Source organism: Columba livia, chromosome 1 (genome assembly GCF_036013475.1).
Source record: "Columba livia isolate bColLiv1 breed racing homer chromosome 1, bColLiv1.pat.W.v2, whole genome shotgun sequence".
Taxonomy (NCBI): domain Eukaryota; kingdom Metazoa; phylum Chordata; class Aves; order Columbiformes; family Columbidae; genus Columba; species Columba livia.
The window spans coordinates 120,088,483-120,109,784 of record NC_088602.1 but is presented as its reverse complement, the minus strand read 5'-3'; the positions used below and the strand labels follow the sequence as shown (position 1 = coordinate 120,109,784).

Below are 21,302 nucleotides of genomic sequence, written 5' to 3'. Positions count from 1 at the left end.
AAAAAGCTGTTGTATCATCATATGTCTTGTATATTGTTCTGAATGAGATGGAACAATGTCAGTATCATGGTCACAGAAAAAAAATACCTAGAAATGGGTTGAACTTCAAAGAGATACTATGCCATTCCCCCATCTTCACAGACTTTCGCTGCAGTAGCAAACTGCTTTCTCTGAAGTAGAGAGAAACCTTGGATTACCAAAGGTCAAGTCTTTCAAAACTATGATAAATTCTACATTGTCCAGAAGCGAACACAGCCAGTGTGGCCTCAGGATCACTTTCGTTATATATATTTTTGAGGAACTGCTTTGTTCCATGGATATTCTATAATCGGCTGCAACCCTCCAAAGTTTTCCCTATTTTTCTCAGTGACCCTGTGTTTTGTGGCACATAAAACTCAGGGTTCTCGTCTCAGCCCACAAGATGAATCATCACTTCCAGACTGTGGCTTGAGACCAATGACATCAGGATGTTCTGAAGCCACAACACAAGAAGTTAAGCTAGTAGGAGAGCAACACAAAGTTCAAGTCTTTAAATCAAAGGAGCTAAGGCTCAGATATTTTCTTCCTTCTGATCACAATACCTTGTATTTTGCCAAGACTGAATTTCAGACAGTTAACCTTCATTAAGTAACTCAGCTGCTTCACACTATGGATATTGAATGCTTTCCGAGGAATGGGGAATCAAAGAAAGTTACCACGCACGAGCCACTGGTGAAATCCCTCTCAAGCAAATACCATCAAGCAAAATGCAGTCTGCTTGTGGACATTTACGTTTTGCAGAAGAGTAGGACAACTTATTCAAATACTCTATTTTACGACAGATAATCCTCACCTGAATGACTCCAAATGTTTTCAGAGTGTGAAAGAAAGAATTCTATATAGTACTGTGATCACAAGAGTCCTAATCTCCTTCACTCTTTTATTACATTTCACTGTGGGGATGGTTCTTGAGATAGAGTAAAGGAAACAAAAATATCTTGCAACTTTTGTTATATTCAGCTATTTGTAGAAAGAATCTTAAACCTGCAGTGTTCCATATTGGGTTAAAAGTATGCAAGATGAAAGCCTCCTTTTGCTAAAAACAGTTAATTATAGAGACAATGTTTCCTCAACATCCTAAACTTCTTTAAACTTTCATAATAGGCTGAGACTATTTATATTTTGTCTGGAAAGATTCATCCAATTATAGCCCATACATTATATGTAATAAGAGTTGGAGAGGTGAGGGGCCAAGACTCAAGTCAGCTAAAAAGTTAAACTGTTGATAAAAATTAAAAAGCAGATAAAATAATTATACTAGACATAAAATCCTTCTGCACCACTTCTCAGATGTCATTCATTTTTATAGTAGACACTCTTTATCCTGTACTACCTATGTGTAGCAATCTTATCTATGGTTAAAAATACAAGAAAGTTCCAATGATGGAAACAGAGCCTCCATTGGCAAATACTTGTTTTGCTGGTACGGTTTAAACTGGAGCAAATGGAGTAACCTGTCCAAAGAAAGCAACCTTTGGGTACTACTGAGTGTTCCTTTAAGATTTTTGCTAGTGTAAAGATTTTTATTAAGGGAAGGATTTTTCAGCATTCCTAATCATAAAAGCTATAACAGGAAATAAAGAAAACACAAGTCAAGCCTAAAATAGGTAGAAAGTAGGAAAACGTAAGATCACTTTGTACCTCTAGTTTAAAATATAACACATTGTGATGCTGATTCCTGTTTGAAGAAATCACTGGAGGTACTCATAGTCATTGTCTTAACCATGTCCGACTCTGTTCAACCAGGGCTGTTGTGATTATTCTTTACAGACTACAGAAACATCATGAGACACTGTAAGAATCCCTATTCAATCTTATCGCCTGTATTTTGGATAAAATTTTCAGGTTTGCAATCAATGAGTGCCTTTCTGCTTCCTATAGCCAGTGGGCTTTCCAGATATGGTGACTCTACAGAAAGAGATAAAACCTGACTGAAGGCGCTTCTGGCAAAATTAAGAAACATCGAGTGTGTCATTTGGTTTCTATGGGCATCTTTTGCAGTTACAGGGAAGGTTACATAATATTACAAACCAAATGTTTGTAATAACCTTGCACCGGGAAGCAAATATCAACAACACATAATGATGGCGATGAAATCTTCATCATGGAAGCACAGACCTGAGGCCGTAAAGCACCGTTCCGTCTGGGTGAAGGCGAATCATTCGATTCTTCACAGTAACGCCATGCACAAATGATTTCTTGTCATTTAAGAAGTAAGTGTCAGGCACCCAGAGTTGATCTGCCACTCGGTTATCAAGCGTGAGGTTGAGAGGTATGCCAGCGTAAGCCAGCCTCTTATCTCTCCAGTACTGCTGAAAATACATCGTCAAAGTGTAATCCTGGTGAGGAAAAAAGAGAAGCACAGCAGTCAATCATATCTGGTGTAACTAGAAGAATTTCTTTTTTCTCTGTTACTAGCTTACTGCGCTGTTGTGTGGTTTGGGTTTTTTTAATTGAAAAAGCTTCATAAAAACATTAAATATTCCCATCACTTATAAAATCTTCCTAATAATTCAGTATCACTCTAGTCTAAGGGAGCATTTTGAATCTTACGAAATCCAGGTAGTATTGGTATTTTTTGTCCCGTTCTTCCTTTTGTCTCACGTAGTTCACCTGACAGCTACCCAAAATGATGATGTTTGTGGAATGATAAACCAGATAACAGGTAAATACTGCGATCTTCCCCATTTTTAAAAATGATAGATTAATGGAAAAACATTCCAAATATTGTGAAGCAGTATGCAAGTCTTCTCCTGAAAATTAAGCTCTAAAGATGTTCTTTACACATGTGCCTTTCTGTAAGACTGCATCTTGCACTGACATAAAGATTTTCTCATCAACAAGTTACATCAGTACTTAGAAAAACAGTAAATTGTAGTAAAGTCCCATTTCATGATGTCTGCTATGAACTGTGATCACTAACATAGAAGTCTAAACATGGATACAGAAGCTTAAAACATCCATTTTAAAATTCTTTATTTCATTTCAGAATTTGCTAACCTGGCTCGATCACCTTGTAATAATGATATATTGAAACATTTGGAAAGTCTTTGACAAGAGGCCTCATTCATTAGTTCATGGTATTATTAAAAATAGTTTTAAAAATCTGGGAACACTTTAAAGTTAAGTGGCAGCAAAACTGAAAAAACAAATCACATAGATAATTCGCTCTCAGAAAAGAAAAACCTTTGTCTTTTCTTTCTCTCATGACTTTCAAAGTGTGGAAGGACATTTTTATTTCTAGAGAGCCTATTTTTATGCCTTAAAAATAAAAAGGTGAACACCTTAAAAGTAATAATTTCTTATATGGAAATGAATGTTTACAACAAAAGAAACCATTTGGTTTAGGTATGACAATACTGCCATATTTAACAACAAAAAAAAATGAGATTGTTAAGTACAAGCCAATAAAACTCTGATTTCCAAATTACAGAAGTGCTCTAAATGACAAAACTCTTCATGAAACTCTTCAAAGAACACTGAGAAATTTATGTGATCTCCAAACACATTTAAATATTTAGCAGCAGGTGTGCAAGCCACAGGATACCTGCATTTGCATCTGGTTCTACAAGCTGGTGATGCAAAACTCCTGAGACTTGCTGCTTGTCTGGGAAAAGAATGCTCAGGCTTTCTTAGTACGGCTGTTGGGAACCGTCCATTCCTGTAATGGGTTTCATGTGGAGACAATCCAATTTCAAGGACTGATCCTGCCTGTCTTTCCTCAAGCCCTACAGCCTTCCCTTGAAATCGAATGAAACTTGAGAACACCGTTCACACTCAGATCCTTTGCATATTTTATTCAGGGATTCACTCTCTTTAATGAGGAAGCTACAGCTTTAAGAAATCGACTTTAATTGCTTGGAAAAATTATCATTATAGCTATCAAGGACAAGCTGTTCCAATTTTAGGAAACTAACAGGAGACCTTTGACAAGAAAAGGGCCCGGTGATGGAAAAAAGAGCTCATGTAGAACTGCCTGGAAGGAAGCTCATTCCTCAAAACTCAGATCTGACATGACTGCTCAGTAGTACGTTCTCCGACCTTTTGGTCAGAAGCTTTCTTCAATGGGACTAACGGTCTCTGCTCATTGCTGAAGGAGGTAAATGCTGCACTGGGTACACCTGCCTCACACCTCTGTGTGTGTCAGGAAGACTACATCTCTCCTCATGTTCTCTGCAACCAATTTGGTGACACTGATGCATTAGAACAAATATCATCTACCAGCTCTGTTTCACTCTAATTAAAGCTTGTTACTATTAACATTCCAAATTTGCTACGTGCTTGGCTTCTATAGTGGTCAATGTCAAGAATTCGGGGATTATAAAAGCTGTGGACACATGAGCAGTACACGAAAAGCTCGCTATGTGTAAATGTACAGTATGTGCACAACACAGTGCTAAACAGAAATAAAGAAATGAGGTGGCACTACACAGCATGGGAAGAAGTGAAGCAGGTAGCATCAAAATATAAGAGAAGCAGCACATTTGAACACGAAAGAGCTTCAGGCTAGCCTCCTTTTCCTTTTGGCTTGAGATGAAACACATGTTAACAGCTAATGCTAATGACTGAAGTAATTAACTAGCTAAATAAAACATACGTAACAATACAAGCAGTAATAGTCTGTCATTTTCTTTTTAAATAATAAAATTTACTATGGCAGGGAACAACAGACGAAAAAGGTTTAAAAATTAGACACAGAAACAGCAACATCCAGTAAACATCAGGAACTTCCAGTGCCTTGACCGAAAGACAAACTTCCAAAATACATCATCTAAGGTACAAATTTCCTTATTGCTTTCTCAATTAACCTTCACATCTTCTTTCATCTTAGCTTTACACAAAAAAACCTATCTATACGCCTGCTAATGTATATTACTATATTTGCATGCACTGAAAGCAAAGATACCCTGAAATAGGTTTTGGGTTTGTTTTTTTTAAAGTACATTATTGCATGTAAAATACCAGCTCATTCCCAGTTCTTCACTTGTTATCTACTAAGGAAAATGCTCACACAGCATCTTCTGCAATGGCAATGTGTTATACTGATGCACTGACACGTCTGTCTAACCCCTCTCTCTGCACTTTGTACAACAGACGTGTCAGAAATGAGGTGCCCAAGAAACCATGCGTGCTGTCACACACCTTGAAGGTCACTGTACACCTGTGCTCTGCCAGCCTCACCTGCTCTGAACACAATGGAACAGAAAGAATGAGTATGAACCATGCTTGTTCACCATCACACTTTTTCTCATCACCTCAAAGCAAAAAGCAGCAGCAAACTCATATTTGAACTGCACTGAAACTGCCTGGTTGTGCAAGGACTGATAAAATGAGCAGGAAAGGCCAGTTCCTTAGGGCAGCTCTACCAAAGTCACCACCAGCAAAAGATAAGCTTATTAAAACCCATGAGGATGTCAACTCTCATTCTTAATAGCTAATTTGCCAGGTTTTGTACCCATAAAGGAAGTTTTCCTTTTTTGGATACTATAGAAGAAAAGGCAAAAGCAATTTGAGTGTGGAGTGGAAAAAATGCAGTAGGTATTTGTCAGGTAAAACGAGAAAATGGCCTTTTACCCCTAGGTAAGGAGCCTACAAAGTTTATTAAGGGCTACCTTCCTCCAGGGGAGTTTACGATGACTAGCTCTGATACAGAGGTCAAGAGGGTAGATGTCTAAAGCTAGAAGAGATTAATCCCACTACAGCTACTGCATTAGGGCGCTATTGTATGTCAAAGACGACACAGAGCTGCCAGCTTTAGGAAATTCTAGCTACCACACAGAGCAGTGGACACTCTCCTCAGCAGCAAAGGCCTCCATAAATCATATTTCTTTCCTGTACAATACCATGCCACATCCAAGGTCCCCCTTTCCCCTCTCCCACTCCTCACAGTAATAGATACTTCAGGTCAAGAATGGTAACAAAATCACTCAGAGCTCTAACAGAATGCCAAACATGGTGCTGTTGAAGTACAGGAGAAATGTCCTCAAAATTGGAAAAGCTGGACTGCACAGGCAACATGAGCTTTCTTTTGTGTATTCAAAGACCATGGAACATCCTACAAGGACAAGGAACAGTGGTGCGCATCCTTGACTTTCTAGCACTGCAACAATGCCACTAATAGAAGGAAAGGCACACAGAAAAGTATGCTTGTGTTTTTTCCACATAATTATTCCTGGGGAAAGAAAAAAACTCAAATAATAGGTAATACTTGGGAAGGAATTTATATACAATGGTGAAGAGGCCTATATCACAATAAGATAGAGCATAACATACCAGTATTCTTTGTGTCTATTATCTATTATTTCAAAACATCTTAAACAAGAATTACAGAGACTCACAGATATTGTAAGGTGATAACCACATACAAAGACATTTTTAAGTGTTTTCTACATTATATTTGTCTCTTCACATACTTAACATGTAGGAAGCACAACTATGATTCAAGTACAAAACCACTTCAGACAGGTAGAAGATATTATCATATAGTATATTATAGTATAGTCAGTACCTCATTTAGTGACTATAGGACTAATAAATAATAAATACTAATATGCTGCAATCTTAAAAGCAAACAATAATTTGTTTTCTGTTACAGGGTTTGTTATCTTTAGCTTTTCTCTCCTGCACTCAATAAAAAGAAAAATTTTAAAGTATAATTTGTTCTTCAAAATAACAGCCTTATAGCAGCAGTAATGCTCTAAAATTGACTAACACTGTTTACAGTCTTAATGTGTTATGTTTCAAGGATGTTAAAGTTTTCCATTAGTTGTAAAAATGTGTTTGTTTAAAATGACTGTTAGATAGAACACTACAATAATAATTATGATGAAATACTGTTAATATGGCAGTTAATAAAAGTAAATTATTCATGCAAAATAAATAAATGTATTGAAAATTACTGGAAATACAGAAAAAATATGCAAAAATGAACTACTCCACTGCTTCGGAGGACAGTTTTGTATCTACTTGAAATGCCAATTCTTGTCTTAGATTTGCATTTGGATTTAAATTCACATTCTGGTTTTCTTGACCTAACAGACAAATGGGATTATTAGCATCAGCTTTCAGATTATTTGGTTTTTACGAGTTAATGAAGTAAATACTCATTCAGTGGATAAACAGATGAGTTGAAATCCATGCCTTAGTCTTCGCATAGCTTCAAGGTCTCTTCCCTCACCTTCCACATTATTTCAAAAATTCAATACAGCTGCTGTAGTATAAGGAATTATTCCTGAAACACTGATGATTGAGTTACCTTCTTCCCAATAAGCCCAACGTGAATTGCAAAGCCAAACTCACGAATCCTATGCTTTGACAACATAGCCGTCAGTTGGTCCCCTATTATACACAGAAGAGATCTGAGAAAGGGATTCATGCACACATTAATTCACACAGTTAAATATGAATATAATAAAAAACATTTTCAGAAATGCTAATCTTAGGAAGTCAGAATTTACCAGCAATACTAGTCAGTTATGTGAGGTGATCACTTAAACATTTTTCTCAGTATTCAAAATTTTCAAACGTTTCAGCAACTTTCATATTTTAAAAAAAGTTTTATTAAACAAAAGATTTTATTAAAGAAAATTTTACTTTACATTTTACCTGCTGACATTCTGATTTGCCCAATGTATAAACTATATATTACTTATTTAACTGTCAGTGAATGAAAAAAATCACTGAAGTTTATTCTTCTGCAAAGTTTCTTACAAGGAAACTGCCTGATTAGAAACTCTCTAGTGTTTGAAGTAGTTAGTGAGCAGCCTGAGTGAAAGAGATTTCTGCATGCACGCACACACACACACACACACACGCACACACACACACACACACGCACACACACGCACACACACACACACACACACACACACACATCCACCCTCCCCCACCAAAGCACCTTCCCCTAATGTTTCTTGGTCTACCTGCCATTATTCTCAAGATTCATCTCACCTAAAAGATCCTCATCCAGGTTTCTCTCTGGAACCACTCAAAAGCCCTGTGATAATGACTGGTTGAAAACATGGCACATATTTTCCCAAGCATGTGGCTAAAACACTCTTTTGTTAAGATGTTAAAGCAGCTCCATTACACTGATTTCACTGTGAACGTCCATATGTACATGTTATCTTGGTGTCCTTTGTACCAAATTACCATGATTTTTTTCCTCTTCTACTGGAACACACAAGGTTGGTGTTACAAACAGATCTAAGGAAATATTTAGCCTCCAAGAAACCCTTTGACACTACAAAATAAAGTTTTCCAAAAAACATATAATTGCATGGGTCTTTCCTGCCCTCTCATACCCTTTGGCACAAGGGTTTACGTCTCCACCGCAACCACAGTGGTTTCTCCAATGAACCTGTCCCCCACCGAGCATCTCCGAGTGCTCCGATGAGGGTTGCCATACCAACCAGCGCTTGGCTTTCTGCAGGCACAGGGAGCACGGTTGACATAGCAACTGGCCAAAGCAGCTTCTCCCTGGCTTTTCGGGGACAGGTAGTAGTCACCGCAACAGCAGTTTCTCAACAGAAATGAAGGGAGTAGCTGGGCACCCCTGGTTGATACTGCCCCATGGCACCTTTCTACCATGGCCACGGGAGCTCACTCTTCAAAAGCTTGGTATTGGCTTTTCTCTGCACGTGTTCCTGTGCCCACAACAGACTGGCAGGGATGCCTTCCCGCTCTTGGGCTGTTCTCTCATCTGAACATCAGAGGACACCAGCTGACAAGAAAGCAAGCTGAGCTTTGGTAAGAAAATACAGAAAGAGACAGAAGAAAGTGCCTGCAAATATTTCAGCTCAGGGACATAAATCAGAACAATAAGAAGTCAGTCTGGGCTATTTTATCCATGACAGGGGTGGGGGTAGAATACTTAAATATTCTTTCTCTGATTCAGAGCATCACAGGTATGACAACACCATAGACTTCTCAGTAATCAGGAGTTTCTATTCCCAAAGAACTGATCAAAGAAAAACTAACATACACCTTTACACATCAAGGGTATCATACTCTCTGATCTGGTGGCAGAAAGTTAGCTAAAAGAAGTATGATCTTTCACTACAGCCCTGAAGATCTGTCCAAAGATTGTGTGGCAAATTGCAATCAAAAATCCATTTGATGATGAACAGATAGAACATAGAATTCAACATCTGATGGAGCCCTCCTAAAAAGGAAGAATAGAAATGTCAAATATTTAGAGGCTATACTTGAAAACTCTAAAAGAGATCAAGGAAAAAAAACCTAAATACCCTATAAAAAACCCCAACCAAGCAAAAAAAAGCCAACTTTAAAAAAAGAAAAATAATGCTGGGCTTAGTGAGGCACTAAACTTGATTCATGAAGCACAAATTTATTTATTTTAGAGCTGACAGGACCTCAAGAATACAGGTACATTTAATTGCATTAATTGAAATTCTGCTAACAACCTACAGGGAAGTAAAAAAACAACTTCTATCAGCTGTCAGCTGGTTCCCACAATTGAGGCAGCTGACCTTAGAAGGATGGGAACTGACAAGTAATGGATTTTGCCTCCTACACAATAGCAGGATGTGCCATCAGTGAACTAGAGAAATGAGCTAGTGCCCTAAAAATCTTAAAGCTATGGGACGTTTTTTCCAGATATGAGATATGAACAGAGGCTATAATTTGGGGATCTAACAACTACCCATTTTAGAGAATGAAGGACTTCTGTTTTGATCTTTCCATATCAACCTATGTCTCTCACTGGTACTACCTGAATTATTGATAAAAACCTGGAAGGAAAAACAAACCCAAAGAAAGCCTTGTAAGTTGATATTATTTGCCATATCTGTTTAGGTCTTTCTATTTCTTAGACTATTGCATGCATAATTCTTTTCATGGTGTTCTAGAAGAGCAGTGATGGAGGTAGTTAAGAGCCTCCATAGGTGGGCATATACAGGTGTGTTTTAAATACTGGGGCCATAAATATATAGTTCGACGCTCCTCTTATTTGTTATAATTGACCATGAAAATAATCCAAACCAATTTTCAGTAAAGCTGTATTTCAGAGTGAAAAGTCAACAGCCTTTTTGTCACCACAGTATTACAAAAAGACCTTTCTAAAGGCACTCCAGAACTCGCATTATATTTTTTTTAATCACTCAGGAGTTAACAACACAAAACAGACAGCTAAAGGAAACATGTCCTTGAATGAAAACCGAAATACATATCTGTTCCTATCCACACTTTTTGCTTAAAAAAAGAATATTTACTCCACTGTGGGAAGAACTTTTTAAATTTTCACACCTCCAAATCTATTCATTTGCTCAAAATGGGAGCCAGACAATCTCGCTGGCAGCAGGGCAACAAGGTTGACACCCAGATTTCTAGTTGCTGCCAGTGATTATCCGAACCATCAGATATTGTTATAGGAAAACCTATTAAAGACAGACACTATGAACAAAATGCCTTCTGAGAAAGAGAGCATGGCCATCAAATGCTTTTAAAGTGCATAACTTGAAACACGATCTGTGTACGTTTCAATATTGTGGCACATGCCATTTGTGTGTCCCAGTCCTGGAGAACACCCCCAGACCTCAATGGTCCTCCCCACCAGGTTCCCCTGCCCTGCCCAGGGTCCAGGACCCCATGTCAGCTCCTTGGGGCTGACAGCCCCTGCCCCAGGGACACCACAGCAGGGCTGGTTTCCAGCTCCCCAGAGCCCTGCCCTGCCCAGCCATAGGCCCCCTGGGCAGGGCCCACCCATGGGCCTATGTCCCTGCCTTAGCCTGTCCCCATCCTCAGGGAGCTGCAGGACGCGGCCCGGGGTTGGTGCCCCCCAAGTGCTCTGCTACTGCTTGGGGCTGGGACAGGCCCTGGCTGCCAGGTCCCATGGGCAGCCCCTGCTAACACAGACACCACATCAGGGGGCAGCTGTGGCTCTTTATATGTAAACAGACAGTTCATTGGGACCAGGATATTATATGTTGTTTTTTGAGTAAGGAAATAAACTAGAAAAGATTTCTCCACAATGGCAGAGAGTTGGTAAGGTGATCACTGAACTTCCCTGCCTATTCCCTTCCCTCCAGACACGTTATTTATGCTGCCAGCTCCTCTCTCTTCACCCTTTCATTCTATCAGTTACGCTAAATCCAACTTTACATCTTACAGTAACAACACTGGGATGCATGCTAAGTCAAAAGTAAAACGATGCATTTGCTAAAAGCTCATTACTGTGGGTAGGATAAACTCACCACGTGCCACAGCTATGCTCACAAACCTTGGTAAAGTGCAAAATAAATAACTGGATAAAAAAACCCAAACAATGCATCCAAGAGGAAATATTACAATCATGTGTAATATTCAACCCCCATACAAACCTCTTGCTACACAGAGCCTTGCAAAAGAAGAGGAAAAGTGTATGTCCCCTGCTAGTACCATTTAAAAAATCAGGCTGAGTGGTTTTAAAGGGAAAGGTCTTCCTGAAGGAGCATCTCCCGTCATGCATGTGATCTGAACACCCTCCAAAGATCTCCTAATAGCTTTTGGAATCAGGGAATAAAAATGTGTCACTGAATAAAGAAAAATGAGGAGGGTTTCAAACTGCAATACTGCCAAACTCCTGAAGCCACAAACAGGGTGGTCTACACGACCGACAGGAAACGTGTTTACTCACAATTCTCCAAAACTTCCAGTTTTAGTAACGGTATTTGTTAAAGTGGAGTTCTCTGATGACAGCGAGCACTCCCAGGGGTTTTTATCTACTTAGGATACTTAGAGCAAATCTGATCCTGTAGTGGATAATATGTTGGTTACTTTCCCTCTTATGCAAACCTCATCAAGTTCAACAAAGCCAAAGGCAAAGTCCTGCACCTGGGTTGGGGCAATCCCAAACATGGAAATAGGCTGGGTGATAAGTGGATTAAGAACAGCACTCCAGAGAAGGACTTTGTGGTACTGGTGGATGAAACATGACTGAGCAATGTGCGCAGCCCAGAAAGCAAATCATATCCTCAGCTGCATCAAAAGCAGCATAGCCACTGGTCAAGGGAGGTGAATCTTCCCCTCTACTCTGCTCTCGTGACACTCCATCTGGACTACTGTGTCTAGCTCTGGGACTCCCAACATAGAAAAAACATAGACCTGCTCAACCAGGTCCAGAGGAGGACCACAAAGATGACCAGGGAAGATGATCAGGGTGCTGGAGCACTTCCCCTATGAGGACAGGCTGAGAGAGTTGAAGTTGTTCAGCCTGGAGAACGCTCTGGGAAGACCTTGTAACAGCCTTCCAAAACCTAACGGGGGCCTACAAGAAAGCCAGAGAGGGACTTTTTACAAGGGCATGTGGTGATAGGACAAGGGGTTATGGCTTCAAACTGTAAGAAAGTAGGTTTAGATTAGATATAAGGAAGAAATTTGTCATCGTAAGGGTGGTGAGGCACTGGAACAGGCTGCCCAGAGATGTTGTGAATGACCCATCACTGGAAGTGTTTCAGGTCAGACTGGACAGGGCTTTGAGCAACCTGGTCTAGTGCAAGGTGTACCTGCCCCTGGGAGGGGTGTTGGAACTAGATGATCTTTAAGGTCCCTTCCAACTCAAACAATTCTATGATCCAATGATCTGCGTACAGTAACAACACATTCCTCAAGGCTGTTGTAGGTTATTTTCTGACATCAAGATATATATGCAATACAAGATACCTGCAAAGATGAAACACTGCATTCTGTTGTGTGTTCACTTCAAATAATTGTATGTAGAAGGGGCTACTTGTGTATAGCAACAATCACTAGTGTAGTACCAACTGGAAGGATAGAATGAAAATATTTCTATTTCCTTGTAAATTTGGTGGAAACATCGAGAATTTAAACCTTGGTCTATATACCTCCCCTACACAAAGTGTTTTTCCCTCACTAGTGCACTGGTTTTGTCTGGGATAGAGTTGATTTTCTTCACAGTACCTATTAATAGTATGGGACTATGTTTTAGATTTGCACCAAAACCAGTGTTGATAATACAGTGATGTTTTAGCTACTACAGAGCAGTTCTTACACAAAGTCAAAGCCTTTTCTGCCTCTCACACCACCCCACCAGCAAGGAGGCTGTGGGTGCACAAGAAGCTGGGAAAGCACACAGGACGGACAGCTGACCCCAACTGACCAAAAGGATATTCCACATCATACGACGTCATGTGCAGTATATAAACCTGGGGGAAGAAGAGGGAAGGAGGGGATGTTCGGAGTGATGGCGTTCGTCTTCCCAAGTAACCATTACACACAATGGAGCCTGGCTTTCCTGGAGGTGGCTGAACACCTGCCTGTCAGTGTGAAGTAGTGAATGAATCCCTTGTTTTGCTTTGCTTATGTGTGCAGATTTTGCTTTGCCCATTAAAATGTCTTTATCTCAACCCACAAGTTTTCTGGCTTTTACCCTTCCTATTCTCTACACCATTGCACTGGGGAAGAGCGAGTTAGTGGCTGGAGGTGCTTTGTTGCCAGCTGAGGTTAAACCATGGCAACTAGACAGTTAGTGTGCTTTATGTAATGCTTCTCCTGCAGCAAAATTACTCATATAAATCTTGTGCTAGATGGACACAGTGATTTCAAAGGCACTCCTCAAATTCAGAAGTCAAGACACAAACCATTTATTTAAAGAAACCGAGTCTTCCCTACCACAGGTACAGCCTATAACCACTGCTCAATTACTTACCTAATTCATCTACTACTGACAAATACCTCAGAAGCAGTAAAGTGCGTTTAAGAGGCAAGATACCACTTTTTAATCAGGAAGTGGGCAAACTTTGTACAAAGCTTGTACAGCAGAAATAGAATTAAGGTAAAGCTGCTGGAACTAAAAACCAGGGAGGTTAACAGAGAGGGGGAAGAAGAAGGTGTAGAAGAAAATCTGGACTGGGGGATGAATCATAAATGGGTGAAATTATAAAAGCTTTATATCCTTGAAAAAAAGATATGGCAGAAGCTGGCAAAACTCATTTAGGACACAAGTTAAAAAGATGGCAAAAAAAAGAAAAAGCAACCAGATCAAATGCATACAAGCTACTACTGAAATGCTAGAAGTTTTAAAATAAGGCAAAGGAACTAAGATACCTAGTTTTAAGTGAGACTATTGACCTAACAGAAGCATCAGAGGCTTGATGGAAGGAAAGCTGTCCGTGGAAACCTGTAACATAAAACAAACCACAAAGGCAAGAAAAAGAAGGATAAAGTATATGTTATAGAAACCTTCGCATCAGATAGTTAACTGTACTGAACATTAACACATTATCTCTACGGATTAAGATGCCAGGCCTACATAAATATTAGAAATCAGTTCTCACTGCCTAATCAGGATGATGATGGTGTCAGTGAGGTGCCAAGAGAGATTTAAGAGACAGCAAAAAACAAATTAGTAATCAGAAATTTCAATCACCCCCACATAGAGTGAGTAAATGTCAGGTTGGGGTGTGATGCAGAGACTAAATGACACCACAAATGACTGATTCATGGAGGAGCTTTCAGTGGAAGCTGAAAGAAGGCGAGACCCTCTTGACTTGGTTTAGAGCAATGTTCAAGTCATGGGTCAAAATACTGTGACAGAATAACTGCCCCATAACCCTGATGGAATGGGGAAATAATATTTTAAAACTGAGAAAAGTCTAAAATGACATTAAAATAGTATTTCATTTCAAAAAATAAATTGTATAAAAATGACACAGCTCATTTCCAAGTTGGAAGAGAGATTGTTTATAGCCATCATAATATGAACTTCTGTATATCAAAAATAACTGTTGAGTAAAAAACAAACAAAACCCAGAATGTTTAAAATTTCAGGTGAATAATTCTATTGGCACTAAAAAGATGTACTTCAAAAATAAGAAGTCACATCCAAAGGAGAAAAAAATAGATAAGATAAACACAGAAAAGCAAGCCAAAACCACATAAGCAGTAATTTGCTAAAGACATAAACACTTATTATAAATCATCAAATGGTCTTGAACAAAACCTGGTAGAACAAGAAAGCAGTTCCTGCTAGTGATTAATGACCAGGTAAAAGACAAGAAACAATCAGCAGAGCCCAGCAGTCAGTTCTCACAACAGCGGGAGGTCACTTTCAGACCTGAATGGGGATCTATGCAGGACTCCATTCTGGTCATCATCCTCATAAACAGCATAGATAGGGGATGCACATTAAGGTACTTATATTTGCTACAACATTTCCCAGAATAGTAAAAACAAAATATGTGTGAGGAGGTGCAGAAGCACAGCAGCATTCTGGCTACCTGAGTGATAAAACAGATAAAATTTAATGGTGATGCAAAGTAGTTTACATTGGGGAAAAAAACAATATGGACCAAGGGGCAGGTTCTGAGCTAACTGTGACCTCTCAGGAAAAAAACAGGTTGCGATATTAATCAGAAATTTTATTAAGAGATCAGTTCAATATTCTGTAAGGTCAAAATAAGCAAACAGAATGTTAAGACGTAGGAAAAAGGAAAAATCACTGTGTTGCATCATTTTAGCCTACTTATATATTGAAGAGTGCATGCAGTTCTGGGCCCTGTCCTCAACAGGACAGAGCATAACAAGGTACTGGGAACTGCAGCCACGGTAATGAAAGGCACAGAACATCTGTTATATAAAGACAGACTAAATACACAAGGACTAGAAAAGGCTAGAAAAGAAGCCTAGAAAAGAAGCAACTAAGAGGTATATTGGAGATATCTATAATAATGCTGTGGAGGAGGCCAACAGCTTTCACAGCTCCTAACTTGTAAGAAACAGAAAGCAGAAAAAGAAATTACCAGATGTTAGGCTCAGAACAATAGAAAGGATATTCTATTTCCATGCCTATGTGCATGTATGTCCATGTTTTAACTAGGCAGTTCTTACCCACTGCTTGACATCAAAAATGCACAGCAGTCCCAGAAAGCCCCTGAGCAGTTTCATAGTTCGATGCTAGGAGAATATCAAAGAAATACCACAATTTAGTCTCATCCTACTTTACACTCTTCTAGAGCCTTTACCATTGTCCATGGTTGGAAATGGGAAGTCAAGAAAGATGGATTTCCGGTCTCACTTCATAACGCCATTCTCATGTCCTTATCTTCTTGGAGTGCACTATTAAGTCATTTAGGACTCTGCTGAGATGTTCATGAGCTGATGTCCTTGTCCTGTGGCATTTATAAGCATTGCTGTCAGGGCTGGCAACTTATCATTCCGTGGGGAAAGAAAGTAGAAGTTGTGACCTGGAACACTTACACAATTCCCTTTTCATTCAACTGCATATGAAGAAAATTTTGCACACCACATTTTTGCAAATAGCATAAATATGCCAATGTAGAATATTTAACTGCCTGTCAAAGTTCAGAAATTATTATAGAGTCACTTCTTTAATGATGCTGAGTGATAGTTATGTTCCCTTTAATTTGTCTAACATCTGCTCCTGGCAAATGTAAGCAGATGCATCTAATTATTACCTTTCGATACTTGTATATGCATAGCATGAATAAGAATACCAAAAAATTAGATTTTTGTGAAGTAGAGGTAAAATGCAGTTGAAGCAAATGACATGGCAATGAATCGGGTAGCTAAAATATCTGTTTTATATTTGAGAAGTTAGCAAATAAACACAAGAGATACATTATTCCAAGTGAAAATATTGTTTGAAGATCAGAGATGTATTTAGTCTATGTGAAATTTAAGTTAGTTTGGAGTTTGAATTCAGAACTGTGTTCTTTTCAATTTATGTTGATTGATAGGGGTAATATTCTTGACCTTATTTTCCAACTGCAACACCATTCACATTTTCTTTCAGTGTTTTTTACATGTTGGAAGATTTTTAAATTGGTTAAAAGTGATGCACTTACCCTTTGTAACAGCAATTACGTAGATTTCTGGTCTACGTCAAGAGACAGAAGTTGAACTATAAAACCCATGTGGCACGATTCTCTGCTCAATTATATGTCTCCTCAGACGGGAACCTTCTGTCCCATAGCCCCTCATGCAGCCTCTACACTGTTCTCACCCATTGCAACTCAAATACTGTGTCCAGCTTTGGGCCCATCACTACAAGAAAGATATTGAGGTGCTGGAGCAAGTTCAGAGAAGTGCAACGAAGCTGGTGAGGGGTGTGGAGCACAAGTCTGATGAGAAGCAGCTGCGGGAACTAGGGTTTTTTTGCCTAGAGAAAAGGAGGCTGAAGGGAGACCTTATCACTCTCTGCAACTACCTGAAAGGAGGTTGTAGCATGGAGGGGGTTGGTCTCTTCTCCCAAGTAACAAGTGATAAGACAAGTTGCACCAGGGGAGGTTTAGATTGGGTATTAGTAAAAATATCTTCACAGAAAGGGTTGTCAGGCATTGGAACAGACTGCCCAGGGAACTGGTGGTGTCACCATCCCTGGAGGGGTTTAAAAGATGTGTAGATCAGGTTCTTAGGGACATAGCTTAGTGACAGTGTTAGGTTAATGGCTGGACTCGGTAATCTTGAGAGTTTCTTCCAACCAAAATGATTCTACAATTCCATGATTCTGTGATTCTATGATTCTGTGTGTAGCCTCGGATTTTGGGTCAGTTTTTGATGGTGCAGCTCTTGGACTTGCTGCCATCCAGCTGGCTAACACCATGCCTACCTACATTGGAATAATGCATCTATCTCTTGTGTTTATTTGCTAACTTCCCAACTATAAACCAGATATTTTAGCTATATGATTCATTGCACCTGACGTGCAGGGTCTTGGTGCTGTGTAAGGGAGTAGCTGTCAGCTACTGTCATGCGTATTTCTGACAGGTCGCTGTCTGCCCTGTCCCTGGCAGCATGCTGGAGAGTCTCTGGACTCTCTAGGGTTACACAAAGCATTGCAGAAAGAGGACACAATGGGTTTCTAGGGTCGTTTGATCAGGAAAAGCCGAACTCTGACAACTGTTACATGAGCAATATCATCTCAAACAAATCAAGAAGTTGCACTACTCACACCAAGTGCAAAGTTGGTGAGATTATACCCAGAGCACAGATCGTGCCACTAAAGACGGAAACATTTGACTTTAAAATATCTAATCAATCCACAGACAAATTCTATTAGCACTTTAAATTTTAAGAACATTTGTTTCACTATTAAATGATTTTATGTTTTTCACAGTGTGTAGACAAAATAGCTCTGCTCATAACCAAGTATCTAATTATCTGCATGGTACAAAACCTGTAAACAGTTCAAATTCTGCTAGATGAGAAAGAAGCAACTAAAACCATATTGCATGCCAATATAGATCAGTGGACCACCTTAGTGTGCTATAATAAATTTTTATTCTCTTCCTGTGTATGCAAACAGATACTTTTCCTACACAATTAGCTACTATCTGTGATGACTACAATATTTTTTTCATCCATTTCTAATTAGAATTGCAAATATCAGCTATTAGCAAAAAACAGAATTACAAATCATTAATTATATAAAATAACAAAAAAAAGTAGACCATATCCCAGAAACAAAATGTTTGTGTGATTTGTAGTTCAGGATATAACCTAGTTTTACATAATCTCTGTCACGTTGGTCCAGGTTCATCTCACAAAAACTTTGTTCCTATATTGACAGCTTTTCTTCGTGGTCCCAAATCCAGCAGGTCACCCTCAGAGTGGAAGCTGAGCACAGTAAAACATCTGATGCTATACTGGGAACAAAGCTCTTAGAAATCTGGTCGTAATGATGGAAATAAATGCATTTGAAAAACATGGTTGATTGGTTATCTTTTACAACTAACTGCAACAAATGCATTTACACTAATGAAAATATTTGTTTTATTTCAATTTAGATGCTCTTCCCCAGTGACATGGTTTATTTTATGCTTAGAAGAGGCCTTTTCTAGAATTATTGATGTATGTGTTATTATTAGAATAACATGACATGGTAGAAATATTCCAAATGGATTCATAAAGTGGGTCTCTGATAATAACTCAATGCAACTATAAAGGATTTATCTTTCCTACCAGATACATAGATTATACATGCAGTTGTATGTGCAGGCATGCAGGCTTTAAATCCATGTTCTATGCCACTGTACATGAGAGAACCATCCAGTGTCTTCGTTTCACGCTAACTCATATTTCCAGAAACACAGCTTCCCTACCTAGGCTTTAAAAAGGTACTGGTTTATGGTTAAAGTTATCATTTTAAAAAAGTAATTTGCTGATCCTTAACAAGCCATCCAAAATATATGAAGAGTCACTGCTTGGACCTATTGTTTCAAAACCTTTACCTGAGGCTATCAATTCTAGAAGGCTAATTTAATTAAAAATGATTTTTAAAATATCAGTAGATAATATTGCTTTGTTGGAGTACAATAATTTATTTTACATACTTTGCCTTTTCAGAATTGGTTGACCTTCCTTTGCGGGAATATTCTTCAAAAGAGTACAAAACATAATGTCATTTGAGTGTTTCCAGTAATGACAAATACAAATTATATTGAAAACTGTAGGAAGTTAGTCCCTGTCTTTCATAAAGCTAGAATTTCTTTGACTGTCACATGTTCAGGACAGGCTCCAGTTACTCCTACTTATTTAAGGTCTCCTGTCAGTCACAAAGGACAAAAAAGTTTGAAATTGGGGAACACAGAAGTGGAAAGTCATGTGCCTAAGGACTAAGAATGACAACATTAGCTGAACAGTTGGTAGGAAATGTGGAATATGAATCTGGGTATTTTAGGTTGTTGCAAAAGTGCTATGAGTTACCACTGAAATGCGTACGTGAAAGATGTTATTGTAATCCTAGCACGCAGCAGGTGATTGAAGTAGCAGTGCTACTGCACAAGGTATCAGTCAAAATTTCACCTAAAATATGCTGTAACATTCTGGAAATGTTTTCTCAAAAACTTAAACTGGAAAAGATGTAGAGAAGAAAAGTCCAGAGGAAGAGAGAACCTTCCTTCTGAGCAAGACACTGGCTTGTTTAGCTCAGTTACACAAAAAATGGAGTGCATTATCACTCTCCCTGCACCACATACACTGATTTCTTTCAAACTGACTAGCAGAAGATAGAGAGAAAATATGCAACTATGTCTTAGCACAACACGCAGTCAGGACGCATCTGGATTTTTTACCTTGATCCTAGGGAAGGAAATACTCCATGTTCAGATGTAATCTAAGACAGTTTACAACCAATTGCTTCGAGAACTGCCCAGCCACACTCTTTCATCATTTAGCATTAATCTTTCATAGAAATTCCTAAAATAAAGTGCAATTTATTTAAAAAAACAGGCAACAGGTCTTTTTTTTTTTTTTTTCAAAGGTGCCTAGATGTTGTTAGCATACAGGATCCTAAACTACATGTCATCTTAAACTCCTTACCAAAGTTCTCATCAAATAAATTGTTCAAATTTTAACGGGAATTAATCCGAATAAATTAACCAGAATTTTTCTAGCTTATTAGAAAACATACATTCACTCTGTTTAGAAGCATCAGTTGCCTACTTAATGTTGATCTGATTCATTGGTTGCTGTAATTGATTGCCACTAATGAAAGATTCAAGGAGTTCATTTTAGATGCTTTACAGAGTTAAAAACAGAAAACGTGAACTAAACATAAAGTTGCAGGACTTGTCCAAGTACACACAGGGCTAAAGCCACAAAGCTATTTACGTATCTCCATCCTATTCAAGTGTGTACTTCACACTGCACACACACATCAGTGTGCATTTGGAAACCAAAGCACAGACCTCAGAGCGTGTGAAACCATGTGCATGGGATCTGATATTGGAGAGATGACAGACCTCTGTAGTGTGTGGAGATACCTGATGCCATCTGCTTATGGACTGCTTCACCAAAAAGTGTTGTAAAGGCCCGGGAGAGGCAGACAAGAGAAAGGGAAAAGGGAAAGGTAGACGAGGTAGACAAGAGCCAGCTTAGAGTGTAGTTTGAGTAGCATGATGACTCTGTAAATAGGAGTTGGAGACCTCTGTGCTTTTGCAGGTCTGGACCTCAGAGTCTCTCGGGTGTGGACCAATGCTTCAGCATCAGGATTCAGGTGAAGAGGGAAGAGTTCATGAAGGCTGATGAACGAAGATGACACAAAGCAGAGGTAAACTTCTGCTTTGGTATCTAGACACTTGTCAAAACCAGGGTATAAGATACAGCCCAGGTATATGCAGTTGTTCAACCTTGACTGAAAGGAAGTATTAAAATAAGATATTGATGAAAAGCTGCAACAACACTGATAGTGTGCAGTGTACATGTAACTACATTTACTGTTGCACTGAGACAGGATGAGAGATTATTCATAGTTTTAACGCACCTATGGCATGGCCATGCCTGGA

At 39.0% G+C, this 21,302-nt stretch overlaps 1 protein-coding gene across 1 annotated transcript in view; it reads right to left on the bottom strand.

The window, feature by feature from the left end:
* The window catches only part of GABRB3 (gamma-aminobutyric acid type A receptor subunit beta3), a 115,728-nt gene that overhangs the window by 32,813 nt on the left and 61,613 nt on the right, over positions 1-21,302 (bottom strand). Inside the window, exon 4 of the mRNA XM_065075363.1 lies at positions 2,158-2,378. Within this exon, the coding sequence (XP_064931435.1) occupies positions 2,158-2,378 (221 nt within the window). The remainder of the gene's footprint in view (positions 1-2,157; positions 2,379-21,302) is intronic.